Genomic DNA, 27,753 nt, shown 5'->3' with positions numbered 1-27,753 from the left:
GAAAAACAGCTTAAACAGTGCTAAAACGCTACTAAAACTAGCAGCGCTTTAGCAATAACGTGACCGCGGCCCCAGCATGATTCTGTGAAAGGGGTCTGTCATGGTTTGCATGCTAAGCATGAAAGAGAATGCAATAATCTCCACCAAGAAGGTGAACAACCTCACATAAAACCATGACATGTTAACATTAGAAGCTTTTTGCACACTCCAACTTCGAATTCTTTTATTTACATATAACAGCAACGTCTCAGGAGACTCATGAGGCGTAATACAATGCGAGGAGCAAGATGGCGCTTTAAACCTCTCCAATGTGCGCCTCCAATAAGACACGCAGACTCTCGGGTGCACTAACATGGCCGCCCTTTTAACCCATTCACGCCCACTGTTGCCAAGGGAGACGGGTGTCCGCCTGTTCCATTGGCGAGACCGGTCTCCGCCCATAGACTGATAGCCAATGCGGAATGGCGCTGGCCAAGAGAGCGGAACCCTATTGGTCGGAAGCGCGGTCGTGCCGTATGCTGTCACCAGAGGGCTTCCTTTGCACAGGTCGTCGCTGAGGGGGCTAGTCCAGCGCCGCCATTTTGTCCGTCCGCTTGTGATACCCGCGCTGCGAACCCGTGAGCTGCGAAGAGAGGATGGGGGATCATTACCATCGAGGTGGATACCCACCGGGGCCTCCTAGGGATTTCCGCAGGGATGAACGATGTAAGTGAGGAGGGGGACACAAAGCCAAGGCTGAGAGGGCAGAGGGACAATGGCAGGGCTGGTCACCCTGACTGGGCCCCCATAGACAATAGGGGGGGAGATGAGGGGACACCTGAGGCCCAGGTGCGGAGACTAGGCCTTGCTGTGAATTAGTAGGACTCCCTATCGTCCAGAAATGAGTCTGAGGGGCCCAGGAGTGGATGAATGTCTATTGTGGGGGGTCTGGAGGGATTTCTGTCACACATAAGATAAAACAAGCCGCATATTTCCAGAATATTCCACATAGAGTGCTTATTGTGTGCGTTGCCCGTAGCAACCAGGCCACGTCTGCGTATGCTGGTCTAGCTGGTTGCTATGGGTTACTGTGTTTAAAGGGGACCTTTACCTTCTAGGGCATGTTGGCGTGCCTCCTCCCCCTCATTCTAAAACCCCCCTCCCCCCCCCCCCCTTTTTTTTGTAAGTGCTTTATTTGTGCCCTACTGCACACAATAAGCACTCTATGTGGAATAACTCCTAGATTGTAAGCTCTAACGAGCGGAGCCCTCTGATCCCTCTCGTATTGAATTGTAATTGTACTGTTTGCCCTCATATTGTAAAGCGCTGCGCAAACTGTTGGCACTATATGAATCCTGTATAATAATGATGATGTGGCCTAGGCATGTCTCCCCCCGTGTAGATCTGCACCTTTCCCCGGCCATCTGCACACATGCGTGGGGTTTGCATGCAAAAGACTACTACTAGGGAGGTCCAAAACCTTCCCTGTCTATGCGTGTGTGCAGATGTGCCTTATAGGCCAGGCGCAGCCCATGCATACATCTGGGCATGTGCAAGAATGGTGACACCGGGGGGTGGGGGGGCTGAATGGGGAACTCACAATGAGGATATTTGCCAGCACACCACGGATTGACAAGTGTATGTATGTATATATATATATATATATATAATTTATGAAGAATGATCACATCACAGAGCAGGTAGTGCACCGTCTTGGAGTCAGGCATGTGATGGACCAGTCCTGGGTGACTCCACAGCATTGCACTGCCTGCTCTGTGACGTGATCACTATATAAAAATAAATGTTTGGATGCTAGTTGTCGATCTGTGGTGTGCTGGCAGATGTGATTTTCTATAAACAATTATGTAGCTGAGGCTCCATACAGCATGTCGCACTGTGTTCTGGATTCGAGCCGAGACTTCCTGTCTTGTACCCGGGAAACACGCCAGAGTCTATCTGGTTGGCGTTTTAGAGCAAGCAATGTATTTTGTCAGTGAATGCAAAGCGTCATCTGATTGGCCGAGAGGATGTGACATCATTAGCACACCTCTGACTCAGCCAGTCAGAGGAAGCTTTGTATTCATTGATAGAATACATTGCTTGCTCTGAGCGTCAATCAGATAGACTCGTCTGTGTTCCGGGAATGAGACAGGAAGTCTCGGCTCCAACCCAGAACACAGTGCGGCATGCTGTATGGAGCATCAGCTACATATTGTTTATACCACACATAGTTACATAGTAGTAAGGTAGAATAAAGAAACCAGTCCATCCAGTTCAACCTGAGTGTCTACAATTGTCCTTGTACATTGCACACTCACATCGGTCCCTACCCTCAGGGAGCCCACAATCCAAGGTCCCCATTCATATACTAGGAACAATTTTTGGAGAGAAGCCAATTAACCTACCTGCATGTCTTTGCACATCTAGCAGCCTCACAGATTAGTGAGGGGGGGCATACACTTACCAAAAGTATTGGGACACCTACTTTCACAGTGAAGTTTTACTTTTTTTATTTTTTATTTTTTATGCTAAAAATAGCACCTGTAAACTGCCTCTTTTGCTGCCCCAGTGTGAAAGCCCGAGTGGTTGCAGAATGGGGGAAAAAAGTCCTGCAAGCATCATCTTTTGGGTGGTGCGGGAGTGGTGCATGCACCATGCCTAAACCGCCCCTGCCATTGAAATCAACGGGCAGCGCTTTTTATCCTTTCCTCAGCCGCTAGTGGGGGTTAAAAGTGCACCGCTAAAACTGCCCTTTACCGCTAACGCCTCAGTGTGAAAGATGAACTTACACAAACATGAACTTTAATGACATCCCAGTCTTAGTCCGTAGGGTTCAATATTGAGTCGGCCCACCCTTTGCAGCTATAACAGCTTCAACTCGTCTGGGAAGGCTGTCCACAAGGTTTAGGAGGGTGTCTATGGGAATGTTTGACCATTCTTCCAGAAGTGCATTTGTGAGGTCAGGCACTGATGTTACGAGAAGACCTGACTCGCAGTCTCCACTTTAATTCATTCAAAGGTGTTCTAATGGGTTGGTAAGGCTGTCTTCAATGTTTAGGAGTGTCCATGGGATTGTTTGACTATTCTTGCAGAAACGCAATTGGAATGTTGGACGAGAAGGCCTGGCTCACAGTCTCCACTCTAAATTATTCCAAAGGCGTTCTCTATCGGGTTGAGGTCAGGACTCTGCAGGCCAGTCAAGTTCCTCCCGCCCCCAAACTCGCTCATCCATGTCTTTATGGGGGGTTGGGCTTGGTCCGCTTAAAGTAAAACATGGTCTGAATGTGTGAGCCATTCATCCAGCAAATCTTTATAAATGCAGCCTTTAGTGTGAAATATACCATTTAGAATCATTCCATTGCACATATATGCTTCTAGAAAAGTCTTATAAACACAAGTATATCATTGCCAGTGTGAATGAGGCCTTGGTTGTGGACTGCATGGCCTGCCTTGATGTAAATCAGGTGTTTGGGGGGGGGGGGGGTGCTCATTGTATTGGCTCTGAATTGGATGCCAGTTTCTCCACATCCAATTTGCATGACAGGAGAGTGTGATCGGCCCTCAATGGAGTGGGTTCACATACCTCCCTGGGGTGGCGGCGTCACAGAGCCCACTGCAGAAGGGTCCTGTGCATCTCTGTTCAGGTCCGAATTCAGACCTGATTTGCCCTGAAACAGAGAACAGGGAAGCACCGCACCCTGCGCTGTGAGCCGCATATAGTGTGAACCCAGCCTTAAAGCGGGAGTTCCGCCGTTTTATTTATTTATTTATTTATTTTTAAGCCAGCAGCTACAAATACTGCAGCTGCTGACTTTTAACCACTTTCAGACCGGACCATTTTGCTGGTAAATGACCAGAGGTCTTTTTACAATTTGGCACTGCGCTGCTTTAACTGGTAATTGCGCGGTCATGCAATGTTGTACCCAAACAAAATTTGCGTCCTTTTCTTCCCACAAATAGAGCTTTCTTTTGATGGTATTTGATTGCCTCTGCGATTTTTATTTTTTTGCGATATAAATGGAAAAGACCGCAAATTTTGAAAAAAAAATGATATTTTCTACTTTTTGTTATTAGAAAAATCCAATAAATTCAATTTTAGTCATACATTTAGGCCAAAATGTATTCAGCCACATGTCTTTGGTAAAAAAAAAGTCAATAACTGTATATTTATTGGTTTGCGCAAAAGTTGTCACATCTACAAACTAAGGTACGTTTTCTGGAATTTACGCAGCTTTTAGTTTACGACTGCCTATCTCAGTTCTTGAGGTGCTAAAATGGCAGGGCAGTACAAAACCCCCCAAATGACCCCATTTTGGAAAGTAGACCCCCTAAGGAAATTGATAAGTGGCATGTTGAGCCCATCGAATATTTTATTTTTTTGCCTCAAGCGATTGAATAATGACAAAAAAATAAATTTTTTTTTTTTTACACAAAGTTGTCACTAAATGATATATTGCTCACACATGCTATGGGCGTATGTGAAATGACACCCCAAAATAAATTCTGCTGCTTCTCCTGAGTACGGAGATACCACACGTGTGGGATTTTTTGGGAGCCTAGCCGCGTACGGGGCCCCGAAAGCCAAGAACCGCCTTCAGGTTTTCTAAGGGCGTAAATATTTGACTTCACTCCTCACTACCTATTACAGTTTTGAAGGCCATAAAATGCCAAGATGGCACAAAACCCCCACAAATGACCCCATTTTAGAAAGTAGACACCCCAAGCTATTTGCTGAGAGGCATGTTGAGTCCATGGAATATTTTATATTTGCCACAAGTTGCGGGAAAATTACAAACTTTAATTTTTATTTATTTTTTTCACAAAGTTGTCACTAAATGATATATTGCTCACGCATGCCATGGGCATATGTGAAACGACACCCCAAAATAAATTCTGCTGCTTCTCCTGAGTACGGGGATACCACATATGTGGGACTTTTTGGGAGCCTAGCCGCGTACGGGGCCCCGAAAACCAAGCACCGCCTTCAGGCTTTCTAAGGGCGTTACAGTTTTGAAGGCCATAAAATGCCAAGATGGCACAAACCCCCCCAAATGACCCCATTTTGGAAAGTAGACACCCCTAAATTTAGGGGTACACTAGTGAGACTAGGTAATAAATGGCGGGTGCCCTGAAACTATAAAAAAATAACTAACCAACCAGCGTCACCTGTAACAGTTATATGGTGATCACTGGTGAAAGGGTTAACTAGGGGGCAATCAGGGGGCTTTATGCGGTAGTATATGGGGGTCCCTGGCGCTATAAAAAGTTGCGGCGAACCTAAATACCTACCTGCCTAACTAGCATCACCTGTGACACTAATACAGCGATCAGAAAAACGATTGCTTATTAGGCTGGGTTCACACTGGAGCGATGCGGGAACGCCACGAATCCGCGCCGGGTTCCCGCATCGCATGCCTCCTGGCGGCAGTTCACACTGCCCTATGCGAACTGCTGGGAGTGTCAGTGAAATGTTAATGACACCCCCAGATCAGTTCGCATATCGCAGTGCGATCTGCAAACTCGGATCGCATGGTGTGAACACCCATGCGATCCGATTCTGCTGCGGACCAAAAAAGGGTCCCGTGCGAGTTTGCGGCGGGTGCGACACGAATTCAGCCATACTATCTGTATGGCTGAACTCGAATCGCACAGAGATCGGATGTGATTTGCACTGCAGTGCGGTGCGAATCACATCCGTTCTCAAACCGCTGCAATGTGAACCCAGCCTTAGTGACACTGGCGACGGGGGGTGATCACGGGGTTAAACCTTTATTGGGGGGTTAGGGGGGTACCTTAGAACTAAAGGGGGCTAACCCTAACTGCCCTAACAGTTATTACAGTCACAAATGACACCAATGCAAAAAAAAAAAAAGCAATTGGTGTCACTGACTGGGGGGGCAGGGGTAATTGGGGGGGGTGATCGGGGGGGTAAAGGGGGGTGTGAGTGTGCCTGGCATGTTCTACTGTATGTGTGGTGTGTTGGTGCAACTCACCGAACCTCCTCTCCTCCTCGGTTGCCGGAACGAAAATAACAGACACGGAGGAGAGATTACATCACTTCCTCTCCTGTGTTTACATTACAGGAGAGGAAGTGATGTCACGAAGGATTTCCATTCGTCGAGAGCGATCGCGAGGGGGTGGCCATGAATGAATGGCCGCCCCCTCATCCCGGATCGCTCTCGAAGGAATGCCGACCGCCGCAGGCACCGGGGGGGGGGGCCCGACCTTATATATACGCCCATATGCCTGCCCGTGCCATTCTGCCGACGTATATCGTCGTGCGGCGGTCGGCAAGTGGTTAAAATAAGGACACTTACCCGCCCAGCGCGCCCGCGATGTCGGCACCTGAAGCCAATCTCTCGATCGTCTCTCGGGTGCTGCCGCCGCCATCTTGGGTATGGGAATCAGGAAGTGGTGCCTCTCGGCTTCATTTCCCGGTTCCCTTACTGCGCATGCGCGAGTCGCGCTGCGCAATAAGGATGGACCCGCTGCCTCTGGGATCTGTGTGTTTCCCAGCAGGCAGCGGGGGACTTTCGGAAAGGGGCGTAATCTACGCCCCTTTCGGCAGAGAGCTATCCCGGAAGTGGGTGCAGATACCTGTACTGTACAGGTACCTGCACCCCCCTCCCCCCTGAAAGGTGCCAATTGTGGTGCCGGAGGGGGGGGGGGATTCCAATGAGCGGAAGGTCCACTTTAGGGTGGACCTCCGCTTTAAGTTGGTCATAGACATGACATGATACGGCAGACATATATGCAGGTTTGATTTTGTTACTGATTTTATAGAAAGTATAACTGGTGCAGCTTTGTAGCAACACAGAGGAGGTATATGAGCTTTCCAATTTCCATTGCAACCTAACTGTACTATTTCTGTACTTTTTATTTAAAATTTAACAAAACTGTGTAGTTTAATGACCTCCCTAAAGCAGAGTTCCACGTTTTTGTTTTGTTTGTTTTTTCGGCAAACAAAAAGTGTAGCTGCTGACTTTTAATAAACAGACACTCACCTGTCCCACGGTCCAGTGATGCGGCCGCTCGGAGCCTCGCTTCTCTCCTCCTCCTCTCCGCCAGCACCATCATAGCCACTGTGGGCACCCAGCCATGACCGCTTTCGGCTTCACAGCCGGACGCGCATGTGCAAGTCACGGTGCGCTCTGCTAGTGACCAGGCAATCTTCTGAGACCTGTCGCATGTCCCAGAAGATTGCGGAGAGGAGGAGTCACCAAGTGGCCAAGAGGAGGAAGTGGAAGTCCCACTCTAAACTAAGTACCCCCCCTCCCAAAAATGACATGCCAAATGTGGCATGTCAGGGCGAGGAGTGCTTAAAGAGGAAGGTTCACTTTTGGGTGGAACTCCGCTTTAAAGCGAGGTTCCAATCATGCTTTTGTTTAGTCAGCAGCTACAAAAAGTGTAGCTGCTGTCTTTTTATTGAACACCCACTCACCTGTCCCACAATCCATTGGTGCACTCACCTGTGCTGTGTTTTCCTGGTGTCCTCCCTCGCTGGTATTGGCATCTCAACAGGGTGCCCACTGCTCGTGCTCAATGTCTTCTAGGACCTGTCATGTGTCTCAGAAGTCTTTGGGAGGGAGAACTTCCGATCCGAAGGCAACTGGAGCTGAAATGGGAGTATGTACCTGTTCTCCCCCCTCCTCCCCAAAAGCTCAGTTTCACAAACGAGTCGGAGAGGAGGCCTTAAAGTGGAAGTTCTGCTTTTGGGTGTAACTCTGCTTTAAGGAATTGATACTGTCTAACCAATTGGGCAAGCAGTTGAACTACATAGTACATAGTTTTAAATTTCAAGGTGATATTACTATCAGATTGTAAATGGCTAGATTGTTTTCACATAAGTTTATAATTAACCACTTCAATACCGGGCACTTAAACACCTTCCTGCCCAGACCAATTTTGAGCTTTCAGCTCTGTCGCACTTTGAATGACAATTGCGCGGTCATGCTACACTGTACCCAAATGACATTTTTATCATTTTTTTTCCACACAAATAGAGCCTTCTTTTGGTGGTATTTGATCACCTCTACGGTTTTTATTTTTTGCGCTACAAATAAAAAAAAAATACCGAAAATTTTGAAAAAAAAAATGTTTTTTTTGTTTCAGTTTCAAAACTTAGTAAATAAGTACGTTGTCTCCTTCACTGATGGGCACTGATGGGGCTACACTGATGGGGCTACACTGATGGGCACTGATGGGGCTACACTGAAGGGCACTGATAAGGCGGCACTGATGGGCACCAATGAAGTGGCACCGATGGGTGGCACCGATGGGCGGCACTGATGGGTGGCACAGATGGGCATGGATGGGTGGGCACTGATAGGTGGCATGGATAGGCACTGATAGGCGGCACAGGTGGGCACTGATAGGCGGCATTGTATTGTTATACTGTACTAATGGATGCCAGTCAGTGCCAAACAATAATGCATGCCAATCAGTGATGCCCATTGTGGGCCCTGATTGGCATCCATTATGGCCACTGATTGGCATCCATTATGGCCACTGATTGGCATCCATTGTGGCACTGACTGGCATCCCTGGTGGTCTAGGGAGGATTACCTTTTTCTGGGCATCCCTGGTGGTCTGGTGGTGTCCCTGGTGGTCCAGTGTGGGCATCCTCGGGGGGGCTGTGCTGATCGATCAGCACAGACCCCCCCCCCTCTGTCAGAGGAGCAGCCGATCGGCTCTCCTCTACTCGCGTCTGACAGGCGAGTGAGGAAAAGTCGATCACCGGCTCTTCCTGTTTGCATTGTGATCAGCCGTGATTGGACACGGCTGATCACGTGGTAAAGAGTCTCCGTCGGAGACTCTTTACCGAGATCGTAGTTGCCGGGTGTCAGACTGACACCCCGCACAAACGATCGCCGCGTTGCGCGCCCCTGGGGGCGCGCAGTGGCTCATAATCCTGATCACGTCATATGACGTCCGGTCAGGATTATGCAACCACTTTGCCACCGTCAATTGCCTATAGGGCGGGCGGCAAGTGGTTAATGAATAGTTTGTCACATGGTTTCTCTTTTGTATTGGGTGCTTTACCCTCCTCCCCCCTTTTATACATTTTTATTTATTTATTTTTTGGTTTTATACTTGCTTCTAGGGCTGCAACTAAAGCCCCATACACACTATCAGTTTTTCTGCTGAGTTTTTCCTTCAGGATTACCAAAACCATATATGAGGTCAAACCTTAGGAGTTTCAATCTGTATGCAATCAGGCAGACCCTTATACTACATGGTTTTGGTAAATCTGAAGGAAAAACTCAGCAGAAAAACTGATAGTGTGTATGGGGCTTTACGATTATTTTCATAATCGATTAGTTGGCCGATTATTGTTTAGATTAATCGGTTAATAACCTTTAAAAAAGAAAAAGTGGGTCAAATTGACGTTCATTTTCAACCACAGTGATGGAAAATTTAGAAATAATAGAAAACTTCTTAGTCAAAGGAATTTTCAGACAGTGTATGTGGTTTTCGTTCAGATATTACATTCATTTTAAAAACAAGTGAAAATTTCAAAGAAAATGCTTTCATTCAGCGAATGTACAAAGATTTTTGTCTGAATATTCTCATCTGAAAATTGATCTGTGTGGCCAACATAAGGTTCGGTACACACCTATGCAGTTTGCTTTTGATCTGTTTCTGCGGTGCCTTTTGCTGTGCGTTTTGATTTTTACGCACGTGATTTTACTGCAATTTGCATTTTTTTGGGCAGATTAAAAAAGACAAATTGCTGCAAAATGCATTACATGCTTTTCTGCAGCTTTTCCATTGAAGTATATTGAACCAATATAGAACCATTTTGCGTTAAAAGTCCCTGACCCTTTCAGATGTGAACGTGTCCCATAGGAAACCATGTAAATGAACTGTAGTGCATTTCTGCAAAAAACACCAACAAACACATAGATGTGAACCAGGTCTAAGATATTTAGTAACACAATGGGGTTAAAAAAACTAAAATGAGCCCTTTTTATAGTAGAAAAAGCAGATAATCACTACTGTAAGGGGATCATTTTTTACTGTAGAACAGTGAAAGTAATATCTACAGTAGCGATTATTTGCTCTTTGTATTATAAAGGGCTCATTTTAGTTTTTTTAACCCATTATATTACTGGCCGATTAATCAATTATGAAAATAGTAATCGATTAGTTGTTTCAGCCCTACTTGCTTCCCTGATTCAGATACTCACTTACCCAGCTGATTCAGCGTTCTCCTGCTAAAATCTACTTTTCGGGTCCTGTGCTGCCATTTTTTTCTATGACATCATCAGAAGGTGGCCGTGTCTTCTGAGTTCAGGCAGCCGCCCAATGATGACAGACTGCTAGGTAGTGAAATCAAAAATGTCACTTCTATCACAGTTTTGAAGGCCATAAAATGCCAAGATGGCACAACCAACCCTCCCCCCCCCGCCCCCGCCCCCCCATGACCCCATTTTGGAAAGTAGACACCCCAAGCTATTTCATGAGAGGCATGTTGAGCCATGGAATATTTGATAATAATCCCTAAATGATATATTGCTCAAAAATGCCATGGTCATATGTGAAATTACACCCCAAAATACATTCTGCTGCTTCTTCTGAGTACGGGGATACCACATTTTGTGAGACTTTTTCAGTGGACCGATATGACCACTACTCACTCTTTTTAGATATGCCCATGAGGAGGGATAGGCCCAGAAAGGTCTTAAATTCGGAAACCGTAATGGGTTTCCATTCTCTGGCAAAGGTCAAATGGGGATTAGCGGCAATGAATTGACCAGCATACAAATTGCTTTGGTCCACAATAGATCTATAGAGATATTCTGTGAAAAAACAGCGAATAAAAATTAAGTGTCGTAAAATCAACTGTTTTCACCTGAATTCCCGGGTTGGCCAGTCAATGGGGGAAGTACGGGTGCTGCAGAAGTGGTGGATTCCCAATTAGGATTGGCAAATGCAGCGGGAAGGGCACTATGACAGGCCTCTGTTTGTCTTCTTGGTGGCTGCGGGACACTAGTTGTGCTAGACACCTTACCAGCTTGAACTGCACTTCATCATGTGATACTGCAGGGCTGGCTTGACTATGACCAGGATGTACTAGGCCACTGGTGCTTGCCAGCTCACCAGAAGGATGAGCGGCACTAGTACTGGCTTTCTGCTGCATACAAGAGCCCTGGGGTTCTTGCACCTCAACAACTGCAGAACAACGTGGTCGGGTACGCCTGACCTTAGCTCTGACAACAGAGTTGTCTGTCAGGATACTGCTACTGTCTACAGGTTCGTATTCTGAGCCTAAATCTGACACATGGATGACTTCATCTTCACTATCTGTCATGCTCAGAAACGTGTAGGACTCTTCACTTATGTACCTTCGATTTGACATTTTGGTCTCTATTTACTGGTACACTAGTGAGACTTACAAGAACAAGAGCTCCTGACTGTCAGCGACTGATTAAAACACTACCAAAAAAAACTATTCGCGTTCACAGGGATCAGGCCTGACTCTGCGAACGCTGCGGTTATGTGTGTTGTGTTTTTGTAAGTGACATTGATTGATACTGCACTTGGATGGGCTGGGCGGAGGGGCCAAACGCAGGTGGTAGCAGGTTATCTGGGCTGATTCCGCTAATGCTGGGAACCCTAAACTATTGGGGATGCTAATATAGTTCTGATCAGATCAAAGATATCAATCCGTTCAGGTACTATACTACTAAGGTAGGTGTATGGTGCGTGCGTGGGTGTCAGCTCTACTGGCACTAATCTGACGCTGCCTGGGGAGACACAGGCCCTATCTGACACTAAAACCTAACTTTGATCACCCTCTGGGGCAAAACCGGGGGGGGGGGGGGGGGGTGATATACGGTGGGTTCCCTAACACTATAAAAAAACCATACAAACTAACCAGTGTCACCCGTAACACTAATACAGTGACCACTGGTGACAGGGTGAAAGGGTTAATTAGGGAGCAATCAGGGTTAAAACCTTTTATTAGGTAATCTATGGGGGTACCTGACCCTACCCTATAAAAACCTGATTGTGAAACTAATCAACTAACTGGCTAACTAGCGTCACCCGTGACACACATACAGCGATCAGAAAAATGTTCTATTAGTGACACTGGCAGTGGGGGGGGCGGCGGCGATCAAGGGTTAAACCTTTATTAGGTGGGTACCCTGGACCTAACAGGGCACTACTGACTGCCCTAACACTTATTACATTCACAAATGACACCAATGCAGTAATCTGTGAAATATCTGAAAACTGCAATTGGTGACACAGTGGCAGGGAGTGAAGGGGTTAACTTGGGGGGGGGGGGGGGGGGGTCGGTGACAAGTGTACCTGTGTGTACTGCTGTTGGTGTAGTGTTGTGCAACTCATGGTAAGACATCCTCTCTCCTCTCGCTGGAATCAAAAAGACTCCACTAGGAGAGATGACATCAGGTTTCTATTCGTTAGGACCGATCAGCAGGTCCAGGCCATAAATTATTGGCCCTCTAATGAATCAGACTGCCACAGCATTTGCCCACTCTTGCCATTATTCTGACGTAAATCGGCGGTCAGCAAGTGGTTAATAAATGCAGCCCATTTATTGTGAATGAGCTGGCGCTGAACTTCAATGCATGAAAGGCAGCGTTTTCAGCAACAAATCGCTCTACAAATACTAAATGTGCTTTCTTTCTTTCTTTCTTTCTTCATTTTTTTTTTTCTTTCCTTCTCTCCTCCCTCCCTTCTCTCCTCCCTCCCTTCTCTCCTCCCCTCCCTTCTCTCCTCCCCTCCCTTCTCTCCTCCCCTCCCTTCTCTCCTCCCCTCCCTTCTCTCCTCCCCTCCCTTCTCTCCTCCCCTCCCTTCTCTCCTCCCCTCCCTTCTCTCCTCCCCTCCCCTCTCTTCTCTCCTCCCCTCCCTCCCTCCCCCTTCTCCCTCCCCCTTCTCCCTCCCCTTCTCCCTCCCCCTTCTCCCTCCCCTTCTCTCTCCCCTTCCTCCCTTCTCTCTCCCCTTCCTCCCTTCTCTCTCCCCTTCCTCCCTTCTCTCTCCCCTTCCTCCCTTCTCTCTCCCCTTCCTCCCTTCTCTCTCCCCTTCCTCCCTTCTCTCTCCCCTTCCTCCCTTCTCTCTCCCCTTCCTCCCTTCTCTCTCCCCTTCCTCCCTTCTCTCTCCCCTTCCTCCCTTCTCTCTCCCCTTCCTCCCTTCTCTCTCCCCTTCCTCCCTTCTCTCTCCCCTTCCTCCCTTCTCCCTCCCCTTCCTCCCTTCTCGCTCCCCTTCCTCCCTTCTCGCTCCCCTTCCTCCCTTCTCGCTCCCCTTCCTCCCTTCTCGCTCCCCTTCCTCCCTTCTCGCTCCCCTTCCTCCCTTCTCGCTCCCCTTCCTCCCTTCTCGCTCCCCTTCTCCCTCCCCTTCTCTCTCGCTCCCCTTCTCGCTCCCCTTCTCTCTCCCTCCCCTTCTCTCTCGCTCCCCTTCTCTCTCGCTCCCCTTCTCTCTCGCTCCCCTTCTCTCTCGCTCCCCTTCTCTCTCGCTCCCCTTCTCTCTCGCTCCCCTTCTCTCTCGCTCCCCTTCTCTCTCGCTCCCCTTCTCTCTCGCTCCCCTTCTCTCTCGCTCCCCTTCTCTCTCGCTCCCCTTCTCTCTCGCTCCCCTTCTCTCTCGCTCCCCTTCTCTCTCGCTCCCCTTCTCTCTCGCTCCCCTTCTCTCTCGCTCCCCTTCTCTCTCGCTCCCCTTCTCTCTCGCTCCCCTTCTCTCTCGCTCCCCTTCTCTCTCGCTCCCCTTCTCTCTCGCTCCCCTTCTCTCTCGCTCGCCCCCCTTCTATTGCTGTCTGTGCCCCTGTTACACTTCGTTCACACTTGTTACGTTACAGAAAGGTGCACAATGATGCCATTCATTTTTACCCCCATCTTTATATTGTGCACAATAAACCGCCTTATCGTGCAATAGATTTGTATAAGCAACTTTTTTCCGTGCGTTTCTCACATGTAGAGCAGCCCATTGAAATGAATCGGCTACTCTAAATGTGATGGGCGGAAACTGCATGAGTTTGTCACACCTCCACGGTTTGAAGGAAGCTTTAAAGTGGAAGTCCAGCAGTCAACATGCGTGGTGGTGGGGGGGGGGGGGGGGGACTGCACCCTCCCTTCCGCAGCGAGAGCCCCTTGGGGGCGACGGGGGGGGGGCCTTGCCCTTACACCCTCACCCGTACTCTAGTTAAGGGCACTTGGACTGTTGTCCTCTGCCCGGTCTGCTCTGGGTACATTTTTTTTTTTCTTTTATTTTTCTTTGTTTATGGTTGTTTGGGTCGATATCAGACGGGGTTTGTACCCCGACGGTCACCCCTGAAATATTGTTACTCACTGGAGTTGGCACTACAGTGCTCATTTTCTAATTTTCGACTGTGTATGGGTTTTTTTTTATTTTTGTGTTGTAAAAATGATCTACTGTAACCTGGTCTTTGTATGCATCTTCCACATGTTGTTATTTTCAAATACTTAATAAAAATTATTGAAAGTAAAGTGGAAGTCCAGTCCAAAATGAAGAAAAATCTATTAATGATATTTAAAATATCTTTATCTTTCACATTTATTCATTTTCTGTATAGCTGATTGCGAAGCTTATGAAGTTTAATCAAAGCCAGACAAAGCCTATTCTTCAGGGCTTTGGAAGTATGTTATGTTTGGTAGATTACAATGCAACATGCTGCAGATTTTCTACAGTGTAGAACCACGTGGTTGTTTCTGCATGGCACTGTGTGCATGGTGTGTGGCACATGCCAAGCTGAGGGAGCTACCCCGTGTGTAATGAGTTTAAGGCTCCGTTTTCACTAGTGTGGCTTGTCATGTGATTTTGGACACATAGTGGCAAGACAAGTCACAGCCCATTGATTTAAATGACAAACGTTTCCATGTGTGTGCCTTTCGAAAATCAGCGACTTTGAAAAGGGGCCTGCACTAATTTGATGCAACTTTGAATGTAAAGTTGGATCAAAGCTGCACTCAGTTGCACTCTAAATCTCACAGCTTTGGAGTCGCACTAGTGAAACGCTAAGGCTAGAGTGTGACTTTGATGCAACTTTGAGTGCAGCTTTGATCCAACTTGACACTCTGTGGATCAGTGGCATCAAAGCATTGCATGTACCTATTCAAAGTCGAGTAGATGGGAACGGGTGCCATTAAAATCAATGGAATGTGACTTTGTGTCCAAAGTCATATTACAAGACACACAAGTGGAAACTGAGCCTTATGGCCCATACACATGATCCAAAAATTGGATGAAAAATACAGGTTTTGATGCGATTGTACGATAATCAGATCGTTGGTACAGAGCTTTCAAGAGCCAATCACGACAGTTCATCCAATTTTATTATTCGATCGGACAAACACGAAGATTTTCTTTGTACAATTTTTGTTTAGTCAGTACAGTTGTCTTCCGAAAATGCACTACAACACATGACATCACTTCCGATTTTTTTTTTTTTTTTTTTTTTTGTCGTAATGATGATTGTGGACTGTGAGCTGAGACCCCTGGAGCACTTTCTGCTACACTGACAGTCTCTTCCCCCGTGTCCAGCTCCCTTCTGTGCAGTTATACTGTATATGTGCACTGCACATCCCATCCCCTCCCCTGTGTCCTGTATGGACGGGGCTTTTTATTTTTTCATTTTCTCATGAATGAGGATGTACTGGGCAGGAACCTATGATCAGCTCCTCCCATCCTGTATACACAGACTGGCTACACAGGACAGTGTCCCTCCCAGGAAGTTATGTCACTAGCTTTCAGGAACCACACACAGTGGCTGATTTTAGTCTCAGAAGGAAGTAGAATTGAAGTCATGTGACAGCACTGGATACTACAAAATAAAGGTAGAAAAACAGATTTTTTTTTTCATTTTGAGGTATGAGGCTGAACTTGCCTCACATTAATGATTACAGGTTGAGAATTTAAGTGTTGGGATGGACTTCCACTTTAAGGAGATTCGCTCACTCTATTTATTCTGTTTACTGTTCTCACCAACAGTGAAAAATAATCCCAAATTTTGGTTTGTCACCAAAAAAGTATTAGGCTGGGTTCACATATGTGCAGCCGGGTTTCCCAGCATGGGGTCTGGTGCATTCCTGTTCACCTCTTCAGGTGTGAATCGGGTCTGAATTTATGCCTGAATTCGCACCTGAAGCGGACCCAAACACTCACTGAACCCTTTTGAAAGGGGGACCACAGCCACCTTGAACCTCTGTGAACCGGCTCCAATTCGCACATCTGTAAACTCAGCCTTAGAGGGGAAAGCTTCCAATGAGGGCACTAGATATAACGCTGGTGTCAACCAGGGATTTCCTTTTTTTTTTTTTTGGTTATGGGATGGGTAGTAAATGGAAATCTCCCAAACGGGACACAGTTGGCAAAAAAAGTTACAGGTATTATATTTGCCTTTCATTCTGCTTTCATGTATACCATCCTACTGTACATTTTACCACAAAAGGAAATCGGCCTTCTCCTTTTGAGCGTGTTCCACAGATGCCAACATGGACTTTTTCTGCCAGTGGATTACTGTACTGTTTTTTTTAAAATGTTTTTGTTATCCTTGCACATTTTGTATAGTACTCTGGGAAATCTATGTACAGTTGGAACATCATTCTTTCTGGAAATGTTGGTGAGAAGAACAAAGCTCTATATATATATATATATATATAATGGAGGGAAGCTGTCTTTGAGAGGGAGCTTTGTGGCATAAGTGATGCATTTGTGTGATGTAAAGCGGAATTAAAAGTAATTATTTCCTTTTTCAGATTTCGGACATGGACCAGACAATTATGGCCCTCCAGGAGGAGGGTTTCCACCTCACAGCAGACTAGATCCTATTAAGCAGGAGCGAGACCAGTTCTATGACAGGAGGCCTTTGGATCCAGGACCTCCTATGCATAGTATGTGTAATTGTTGGCAAATTCTACTTTTTATTTATTTATTTATTTATTTTTTATACAATTTGTTCTATGTAGAAATTGCCTCTGGTGGATGCCTTGTTCGTTGTGAAGTGAAATTTTCTCTAGTATTCACTGGGCAAAACAGTTTTTGGCCACTTGTCGGCCACATAAAGTGGTTCTCCTGTGCTGGATCACATACCTGGTACATGATCTGACCCTTTAGGTAGGGGGCACGGTGGCTGTGCTGTGATTAGACACAGCACAAGCCAATCAGCAGGTACCGACCAATGGATGACTGTTGACGCAGCTGATCAGTGAGGAGACAGACAGGACAGAGCTGCATATGTAAACAATAGAGACCTCTGTTCTGTCCCTGCAAAGCAGAGAATAAAAACCAGCATAGTACACACACAAACACTGGTTAGGCACACATTTTAACCCATAATGAAACTGCTTCTGAATTAACTCCCCCATCACTCCTCTATGCAGCAATTTTTTTTAAATACCTGCATGTGCACAGATTTGCTACTGGTCTCTTCCAGGCATTGGAAGCTGAAAGAGACTGGCAGCACAACTGCGCACATGTAGTGGATAGTCTCACATTTGTGCACATCCACAATAATCTGCTGGACATGTGCTGCAAAGTTACGGCTTAGTAACCTACTACCTCCTGGGGATAACTGTGACATAGCAGTCCCAGGAGGCAGCAGGGGCACCAGGAAGTGCTGCCTTGCAGCACAAAAAACTGAATGGTAAAAATTAGAACAGATTTTGTTGGCATAAGTAGAAGGGACAAACTGAAGATGTTTTGAGTTTAGAAAAATGTCTAAAAATTTTAAAAATGTAAAACTTTAAACTTTAAAAAAAAGTTTAAAAAATGAACAAACATGTCATACTGGCCCTAATCCTTCTCTTCCCACAGAGACCTGCATTCCATGGGGGCTTGCTCCTCCTGCTGCGTTCATTGACATTGACAGCAGGACTCGGCAAACTTGCAGGGCTTGTGAATGAAATAAAAATGCGCTTGTCAGTGTCCTCAGTTTGTTCAGGCGGGCAGGGATCAGGGGGAGTGGAGGCATGAGCTGGCTCATGTTACATGTCTCATCCTAAATATGGGTAACATGTTCCAGAAGGTGAACTTTTTAATTTGAGAAGCAGTAACCCGCATACTGAATTAAGATTGGAGGCCATTACATAGACAAACGTGTTTCTTTGTAGGGAGCCCCAAATACTAAAGTGCTCTGGTAAGCAAAAAAACAAGACTTTAACGGTAACTGCCTCTGACCCACAACCCCAATTGATTAGGGAGGCCAGCACTCACAGTAATAGATCAGTATTGATGAGGGGGATGGACAGACCAGAGTCAGCAATTCGAAAGTCAGATGCTATTTGCTTAACAGAGCTTCCTGGTGTTCTTTGCTTTCTTGAGGCATTTGTCAACAAATCTGGGAGTCACCAGGGCCACCAGAACTAATGCTCCCATTGGAAGTTTCCCCCTTTATTCCTGTTCTGGCGACGACCCACTAGTCACCAGGACAACTAAAGAGGATGAATCTCACTAACGTGTTCCAGTACATTTATGTGACATTTTTATATATATAATGTGCAGCATGCTATGCTTTTTATTACATGAAAGCACAGGAATGGTGTAAGCTAGACTTACTGAAATTCCTTCATATTTCTTACATATGGGTTTGTGTTGCGTTTAAAAACAAATGACTGATTCTGGTGTAAACGAGCCCTAAGAGTCCTTGAGACAGCGGCAGTGATTAGCAAAGAATGTATTGGTGCGATTGGACAGTTTTAGTCTCAGATAGCTTTCTATAGAAAACTTGTTCCTCCAGGCGGTTGTGCAAAGGTTTAGTTGGAAGATTTCTGACACTCTACACAGGCAGAACACCCTGGAGGCAGAGCTAGTCAGTGCAAGACCTTAAGATGAACAGATGGGCAGAAAATACTAGTCTAGGACATTGCATCTACTGACAGATGTGCAGTGTTAAGCCATAAGGCTGCATATTTTAGCTACTGATTCCCTAAAATATTACATAAATATGCTCCAGGGTTCTCCTTGGACCTGTGGTGTGTTTGTTTTTAGTTTTTTTTGTGCTGGTCTCAGTGTTCATGTAGCCTTGTACAAAATGGAAGGAGGTTGGCCATTCATAACGCCAGTGTGCTAGGGATTTATACTTGCATAAGGCGCGCATTCTCTGTACTGAGAAATGCTCCAGCTTGTAAGGGTATCTGTCGGAGGTTGCAAAACAGACTTCCAACATCTTCCAACTCCTATTTGGCTTTAGCTGAGCTGAGTGACCTCCTCCAACCAAACCCTTTATGATCTTGGGCAGTTTTAAGCATGTGGTTAAATGGACAAACAGAGAATACCTTCAGTAGAAGTCACACATCAAAACAATCAGTAGATCCAGAAATATTGGCTACATATGTATGCGATTTTCTCAAAACATTGAGTTTGGCTTATACTTGCTGTCTTCTAAGTCCAATAACACAGGCACTTTGTTGGAGGAGGATAAAAGGGGAAAACACTGCCTTCAGGTTTAAAAATAAAGGAAAAACTGCCAGCACTGAAAATTCAGATCCTAGAATTAACAATTAAAGAAAAAAGTGCAGCGCTACAAATCAATGAATAACATATGTGACAGTAAAGTGCAAAAAACTCTGTACAAAAAGTATACAAAAGATGCATATAAATAATAATAAATAATAGTATTATGTGTAAAAGGGTTATTCCAGTCCACAGTAATATTGAAGGTCCACAAATGTAAAATAATGGGTGAGATGAAGTGAAAAGACACCTTGTAAAAAGTCCATATGGACACTCTGAAAAGTGATTCACAGTGCACCCCCAACCATAAGTGCAATAGAGCTCCTTAAGAGAAATTGTTTGCCTCTGTTACAGATGGTCATAAAGCGCTTTAGGGGATTTAGGTCTCCCTCAAACCAAACTGCATCTTTCTTCAGAGCCAATATGTAACGTGTCACCAACATCGCTCAAAGATGAGATATAATAGAAGATTAAAATGCGCACTCATATGTTGATAAATCAAAACTGGCTTTACGAGCGTTTGTGGCTCTGATTTGGCATTCCTACAAGCTTTTTAAGCTAGCAGTCCCAACCGTCCAATGATGTGCGCGATGACCTCACTGTCCTAGCCCTCACCCTACGCATTTCATCGGATGAGGTTGTCTTGCATGATGACGAAATGCAAAGGGTGGGGCCTATGACTGCCGTCATCACGCACGCGGACCTCATTGGATGGTCAGGGCTGTTAGCGTTCCTATGGGCTTGTAAACTATTCTGAGCCATGGACACGCGTAAAGCCGGTTTTTATCAACATGTGATTGTGCATTTTAGTCATTTCGGTATAACGTTAGTTATGTCCCTTTTTTGATTATGCTGTTGTAGCATTAGCTCAGTTTGATTGCCCAGGTCTGTAACTAGATTTTGTTAAGTTTTTCTGTTAGGGAATTGAAGAGTCTCAGATTTTTTAGAAGAGATGTTTTTCAGACATTTCCTACAACTGTGACCAGTCCTGACATGAGTTTGTTTGGTTTCATTACACTAAAGTTCTCCCTATAAACAAATGAATGGATAAAATAATTTAATATTATATATAACTTTTTTTTTTTTTTTTTTCTTCCCATTTTTCAGGTCTAAAGACAGAGTTTAAACAGGAGGAGCCTGACCCTGCTTACCGGAGCCCAAATGCATCTGGTCCTCCACAGTCCTTGCTGAATCGCAAAAGACCATTTGAAGAAAAAGGGAAGGGATTCTATGAACACCGTGATGACAGAAGGTGTGTACATCTGGTGATTGCTCATTCCAGATAGGAATTTACAGATTGGTTTGGAACTTCGACTCCAGCTTGTTGCTGAAGTATATCTTTGAACTTGCAAAAACTCTACTGTGTAAAGCAGGATCGCTTGCCCTTGCAAGCTCTTATTACCATCGCCCCCAATTCTCCTCAGACCAGTGGCTAAAGTAAATATATGGAAGGATGCAGAGCTACATGGGGAGTACTATCTGCAAATCAAACTGTAGCAATATTGTTTCCAAAGACTGTACTTCTATTCCGATCTTTTTTGAGGAACTCCGCTAGCTCAGCCGGCATCGCTCTGCAGAGCAGACGACTGATAGGTCCATCACCGCTCATTGTGCCGAGATGGTCTTGTCAGTCTTTATCTCCTTTATGGGGAGATTGGATGAAAATGGACCGCCTGTGGACGAATGGCGAATATATCGCCATACGTCTGTTCTGAGCGGATCTTATCGGATGTCAGGCAATTGTCTGCGGACACATATCGGCTGACACCTGCCTCCCCATAGAAGTCAATGGGTGGCCTGATCGGATCCGCCTGACAAAATGGACAAGCTGAAAGGGGCCTTAGAGCATTTGTTATGCTTCTCTTGATTTTGTATTGTTTATAAATGTATAAGAAAAAAAAATGTGTGTGTGTGTGTGTGTGTGTGTGTGAGAATTCCAGCAGCATTGGTCCTGTGAATTGGTAAATCTTTATCAATACTCTTGGTTAGAAATAAAACTTTGATGGGGTTTGTTTTGTTTTTTTGCAGCAGAGCACGGTCCCCACAAAGTCGTGGAGGGGATGATGAAGATGATCCCTTTGATGAGAGCATTGTTGTCTTGGATAATTGTGAGTTATAATTTGTTCATCTCTTACAGCCCACTTGTAGAAATGTCATGCCCTTGTGAGATCTAATGTAGTGGATATCTGTCTTTAACAACACCTGAGCGATGATCTCATGGGAGCCTTCTCAGGAATGTATGTAAGGCACCATTCACATCTAGGCATATGGGGGTGTCAATCACAGTAAAATCGTGCAAATAGAATCATGGGACACTCTTTCGTCCAAAAGAAGCTCATGTACTTTTCGTGAGTTTTTACCGCAATTGTACTGGACGAATCAAGGTAATGTCGTGACTGGCTGCGATTTCCGCACACGATTTGGAACGTGGGGATGTGAAAAGAGCCAAAAATGTGCTGTACGCTTTGTGGCCAGGCTACTACTCAAGGCATGGAAGTGGTGGGAGCTGAATAGTTTGACTCACAGCTGTTTATGGTTGTTGATTGATAGTGATCACCAGACCAACCAGGAATTACTGTTGAAGCAAAGAGAATCAGAGCTACTACAGTGTGAGCACTTTGTAGCTGGCCAAAGGGAGTAACTCCTGGCTTGGGGGCCCGATGTCAGACTGCTAGGAGTTGCTCCAAAATATTCTGAATCCATTGACCCTCATGATGAGCTAGAAGGTAAAACCTTTTAACTTTTTTTTTTTTTTTTTTTTTTTTTTTTTTTACCTCTTGGGACACTAAGCTTTTTTTTAATCATATGCAGAGCAGGGCCCTTCTGTATTGTGTTAGTGTCTGTTATCTTAATGAATGGGCCTATACCCCCTGGTCTTCTGTTTTCCATAGGGCCCTTTTTACACTGAGGAGTTTTCAAGTGCTTTTGGTTTAAAAAAAAAAAAAAACTCAAGAAAAATGCTTCCCTTTTTAAAATCAATAAATGTGTTCACACTGCTTCTTTTGCAGTGAAAAAAAATCCTGCTCGGAGCATGCTTGGGGAGCTAAAAAAATGCACCAAGAACTCACCTTCCTATTAAGAGCAATGGAGGACACTGTAAAACCATGGCAAAAAACTTGCCCGCGATGCGTTTGTTTGGTGGGGTTTTTGCGTCGCATGTCCTTTAAAAAAAACATACTGCAAAAGCAGTAATGTTTTTGCAGCGGATCAGTGTGAAATTGCCCATAATGATCATTCAAATGAGGCTTTTTTTAGCCTTCTTGCTAGACTTACATTCATCATTAATGTACTGATTATCATTACAGGAAGGGGTTACATTTTAATTCCATGTTAGTAATAAAAAGCATATCCCTATTTCAGATAACAGTGATCTTCACTTCAAACTCAGCAAAGACCGCACAACAGGTTTCCCACTTACCATGCAAGGGTTTGCTTACCTGTGGTCTGGAGCTCGGGCGACACATGGAGTCAGCAGGGGTCGGGTGTGCTTTGAGATGAAGGTAAGGCTTTGCGAGCTCTGAATGGATGCTATGGGGTTATTTACCACATTGATATTTTGCCTTAATGAATGCATAAAAACCTGCTGTGTTTCACATTGCGATTCTGTCCCACAAAGGTTAAGGAAGAAATTGCAGTCGGGGACCTTCCATCCAATGAGCCAGATCCCCATGTAGTACGTGTTGGGTGGTCTCTGGATTCCTGCAGTACTCAGTTAGGTATGATGTTATTCTCTGTACTTCACAGCAGACACATTTGCGTTCTAGTTGATAATTATTGTGTGTACGTGACATGTATATATTGGCCATAACATACCTCTGTGTTTAATATTTGAGCATAGGCCCACTTTAAAAGAAACTTCTATTAAAAACAAGGGCACTACATTGCTGAATTCTCATTCTATACATGCTAATAGACTGACTGTATAATTTTGGGTTAGTGACTTAAAAACAGTGTTGATCAGCAACAAGGTAACTAGTGTTGGCAATGTCGTCGTTCCTCCCCCCCACCCCCTACGCGAAACTAACAGAAAAAAAAAAAAACAATGTTGGTCATACTTTCTTAGACCAGAGAGATGTGTTATCACAATTGGCGGTGCTAAGACATCTGCAGGCCCTGGAACCTCTGGCTGTATTTATCAAATTGGTTGACAGTCCAGCAGAACAAGAGTTCACAAGATCTAAGCTGGAAAGTCTGCATAATAAATTCTAACTTTCGTCGCCCACTGTAGACTGCCTAGGACTTGATCCATTCATCCATTTCACAAAATTATCTCTGCCAGTTTCTTAATTTAGTTTTGAATGTTTCTCTGTTCACGCAGGCATTCTGATCTGGGCAGGCACTAAAGAGGCCTCACCCTCAGTTTGATACTCTACCCCACCACTCAGACAAGTGAAAGTAAATACAATAACCGGCTTGGATATAAATATTTCAACCACTGACAACTCTATAAATTGTGTTTTAAATGTTACATTGTAGGTGAGGTTGAAAAAAGTGTCCAACCTATGTGTGTGATTATATGTCAGTATTACAGGGAATTCCACATCCTTGCCCCTCGTACATTAAAGAACCCTCTACGTAGTTTAAAATTAGAAGAAAATAGGTTTAACCTTAATGAGTGGCCACATGTCTTGTTAAACTCAATTCCGTGAAAAAGTTTTATCCCTATTGTGGGGTCACAAGTACGGTATTTGTAAATTCAAATCATATCCCCTCTCAAGCGTCTCTTCTCCAGAGAGAATAAGTTCAGTGCTCGCAACCTTTCCTCATAACTAATATCCTCCAGACCCTTTATTAGCTTTGTTGCCCTTCTTTGTACTCACTCCATCGCTCCATTTCCAGTAAATCCTCCCTGAGCACTGGTGCCCAGAACTGGACAGCATACATTTAAGTGCGGCCGGACTGAGTTTTTTATTATGCAAATTGGGAGAATTATCGTTTTATCTCTGGAGTTGATCCCTTTTTAATGCATGCCAATATTCTATTTGCTTTGATAGCAGCAACTTGGCATTGCTGAGCCTATCATCTATTAGGACCCCCAGGTCCTTTTCCATCCTAGATCCCCCCCCCCCCCCCTCACAGGTTCTCCCCCTTTTGTATAGATTGCATTCATATTTTTGCCACCCAAATGCATTATTTTACATTTTTCTACATTGAACCTCATTTGTTGTTGCTTCTTGTTCCCTACCACCCACCCCTACGATTTTGAAAAACATTAGATTGTGATATTGGTTATCCTAGAACAGTTTAAATTGGTGATTTTTAAATATATACATTTTCTATTTGTTTCATAACTTTTTTTTTTTTCTTTTTTTTTTATAACAGGAGAGGAACCTTTTTCCTATGGTTACGGGGGAACAGCAAAGAAATCTTTGAACAGCAAGTTTGAAAACTATGGGGAAACCTTTGGAGAGAATGATGTCATTGGGTGTTTTATTGTACGTGATTACATTCCTATAGATCATATATATATATATATATATATATATATATATATATGTATATATATGTATATATATGTATATATATATATATATATATATATATATATATATATATATATATATATATATATGGCTTTTGTTTGTGGGTAAAAAAGTATAATATCAAAGCACAACATTCTTTGTGCTTTTAAAATTTTCAGCTGCTGTGCGTGGCTCAACCCGCACCGCTACACCATTCATCCACAGGGTGTTGGCATTGCACTTTTGTAGTCTGCAGTTTACTTCTTCCAGCTCTGTAACCCAAAGTCTGTACCTCAATATGGACCTGGAACTTGAGGAACAGCCTGCAGAAGTCTGTAAATTTTCATCTATGCTGCAAGAAAAAAACAGACGGGTGGCTTATGCACTCTGCCATTAGGAGGATGGACACTGCAATGGGCAGATGGGAATTGCATGCATCCTTGTTGGCTTCAGGACATAAAGCTAATGAAGAGTTCAGGTTCAGCTCACCGTCCTATGAAGAAAAATATCTTGACTTTTTTTTTTTTTCTGTATTAATATAGGTTGATGAATTCTCCTAGCTGAAGTCCTAGCATCAGGGTATTTCTACCTGGTCCTAGAGCCCAAACCTAGATATTAACTGTCAGGCACACTGTCTGATCCAGTGAGACATGGTGGAAAAGCTAGCTTTTTAAGCTATGTCTGTACTGGACTGCCCACTAAGGGTATGTGCCATGTAGGCCATGGACTCGCCAGTCTGCTGTGTTCGTTTTTTGCTTTATTTTTTGTGACATCTTAAAGTGGTTGTAAACTTTCCCAGATAACTTTTCCCCATTTAAATCGTTAATAGGCACTGTACAAGTTGCTGTGTGTGAATAAATTCTAAACCTATGCGGTTTAGGAGATATTTACAAAAAGACAGGCACCGCTGTCTACGGCACATGCCCCGTAGACAGCCGCGTGCAGGCGCACTGAGCAGGCCACAGATCACTGCGATATGCCCCTCGGGTTGGCTCCCGTGCACATGTGCGGGAGTGACGTCATTGCGGCTCCGGCGAATCACAGCGCGGGAGCAGCAAGACCCGGAAGTCACTCCGGGATACATGGCAGTGGCGAAGATAAAGACGGAGGACTGCTTCGCGGGCTTCGTTCTCAGGTAAGTTATTCATAATGAGCTAGTATGCTATGCATACTAGCTCATTATGCCTTTGCCTTGCAGGTTGAATTTTTTTTCTTTTTTATTGCCTTTTACCTCCTCTTTAAATCAACTGAGGGAAAAAAAGTAATAAACATCCTTAGGGGGGAAAGAATAATGCAGAATGTTATGGAAAGCTTTATCAGACTGGATTTATTAAGAAGGTGCATTTGAGGGGCTGAGTTTACTTCCTCTTTAATTTCCTGTGCAGACTGACATTGTAGATGTGTTGTACTCTTGTGTAGATATCCTCTGGTGATGGCTGTAGTGCCCATGTAGCAAAGGTCAAGGCTGCAGCACAGATGCATAGGAATTTGTACAGTGATGTGTGCTGCCATGCTGATCCACATTGCATAAGGTAAATGCAAGCTGTGTCTCCAGGGTGTTTTAAATTGCATCTGCTTGCACACATGCTCTGCAAGCTTATAAAGTGCTCCAAGAACCCAATATTCAATTTGCGCTTTCCATTAGAAGGATGGCACTTGACCATGCAATATGTGGGTGTCTGTTAATAATCGAGGTTGCCCTCAGACTGGTGCAGGTTTAAATGGTGAAGTTGAAAATTCCATATTACAGCAAATTGGGGTACTGGTTACAAAATAATTGACTTGTTTTGTGTCTGTTTTTAGTGTAGGAGAGTGCAGATTAACTTTAATGCTCTTATAGATAAGGAAGTTACATGTTCATAAATGTAATGCCTGTGATGCACTAATTACAATGCGGTACGCTGGATGGCACATCATCAAAGCTCTTGTTTTAAAAATCCTGATTTCCTTTGTTTCATCTCTCTCACTGCAGGATTTTGAAACACGTGGAGACGTAGAGATATCCTTCTCTAAAAATGGACGGCATTTAGGCACGGCTTTCCGTCTGCCCAGAAATACTATAGGCAGTCAAGCCTTATTCCCCCACATACTAGTGAAGAACTGCTGTGTGGAGTTTAACTTTGGGCAGAGAGTTGATCCTTTCTGCAGTATTCCACCAGGCTTTACTTTCATCCAGCATGTGCCCCCCTTTGAACTAATACGAGGGACACCAGCCCCCAAGAACAAAGGAGAGTGTGAGGTGAGCTGTCCGCAGAGATTGCAGATGAGTTTCATACAATAGCTCTAGTTTGGTATTACAGCTTTTACATGATGTTGCATTTATCTTTATAGATTGTGATGATGGTGGGGCTGCCTGGAGCTGGAAAGACAACCTGGGCAATGAAGCATGCAGCAGAACACCCTGAAAAGAAATACAATATCCTCGGCACCAATGCCATTATGGAAAAGATGAGGGTAAGAGGCTAATTTTAAGTTATGTAACAACTTTATAACTGTTCCCCTTTTTTTTCCGCCAAGCAAATATGGCTAGGGTTTGTTTGTGTATTTTACCAGCAGAAAATGCATTTTTATATTTTATTTTTTGTCTTTGTTGCTTGTCTTCAAAGGTTTAATAGTGTAGTTCCAGAACTTCAGAAAACTGAAGTATAATGGTGTAGAGAGAAGCTAATAAAAATGGTTTCTGCCAGAGCTGAAAAGAGGCTTTCACACACCTCGTACTTTTTCATAATTTGACTGAACTTCTCCCCAGGTAATGGGTCTCAGAAGACAGCGTAACTATGCCGGTCGCTGGGATGTCCTTATTCAGCAAGCCACAAAGTGTTTAAATCAACTTATCCAGATAGCTTCCCGTAGGAAACGGAACTACATTCTAGATCAGGTA

At 44.6% G+C, this 27,753-nt stretch overlaps 1 protein-coding gene across 3 annotated transcripts in view; it reads left to right on the top strand.

The window, feature by feature from the left end:
• Positions 1–534: 534 nt before the first annotated feature.
• HNRNPUL1 (heterogeneous nuclear ribonucleoprotein U like 1) overlaps positions 535–27,753 on the top strand; it is a 37,660-nt gene continuing 10,441 nt past the window's right edge. Inside the window, exons 1-10 of one of the 3 annotated variants that reach the window (XM_077481139.1) lie at positions 535–705; positions 16,716–16,850; positions 20,518–20,662; positions 21,442–21,518; positions 22,771–22,910; positions 23,027–23,126; positions 24,733–24,845; positions 26,845–27,111; positions 27,204–27,326; positions 27,622–27,750. In XM_077481139.1, coding sequence (XP_077337265.1) covers positions 636–705; positions 16,716–16,850; positions 20,518–20,662; positions 21,442–21,518; positions 22,771–22,910; positions 23,027–23,126; positions 24,733–24,845; positions 26,845–27,111; positions 27,204–27,326; positions 27,622–27,750 — 1,299 coding nt within the window. In that variant the 5' untranslated portion in view covers positions 535–635. Of the gene's footprint in view, positions 706–16,715; positions 16,851–20,517; positions 20,663–21,438; positions 21,519–22,770; positions 22,911–23,026; positions 23,127–24,732; positions 24,846–26,844; positions 27,112–27,203; positions 27,327–27,621; positions 27,751–27,753 lie in introns of all 3 variants that reach the window. The other 2 variants (XM_077481146.1, XM_077481128.1) reach the window with 2 other exon arrangements.

The sequence above is a fragment of the Lithobates pipiens genome, unplaced genomic scaffold (genome assembly GCF_037356315.1).
Source record: "Lithobates pipiens isolate NorthernLeopardFrog02 unplaced genomic scaffold, aLitPip1_a1.2 Scaffold_1, whole genome shotgun sequence".
Lineage (NCBI taxonomy): Eukaryota > Metazoa > Chordata > Amphibia > Anura > Ranidae > Lithobates > Lithobates pipiens.
This window is presented reverse-complemented; position numbering and strand designations above follow the sequence as displayed.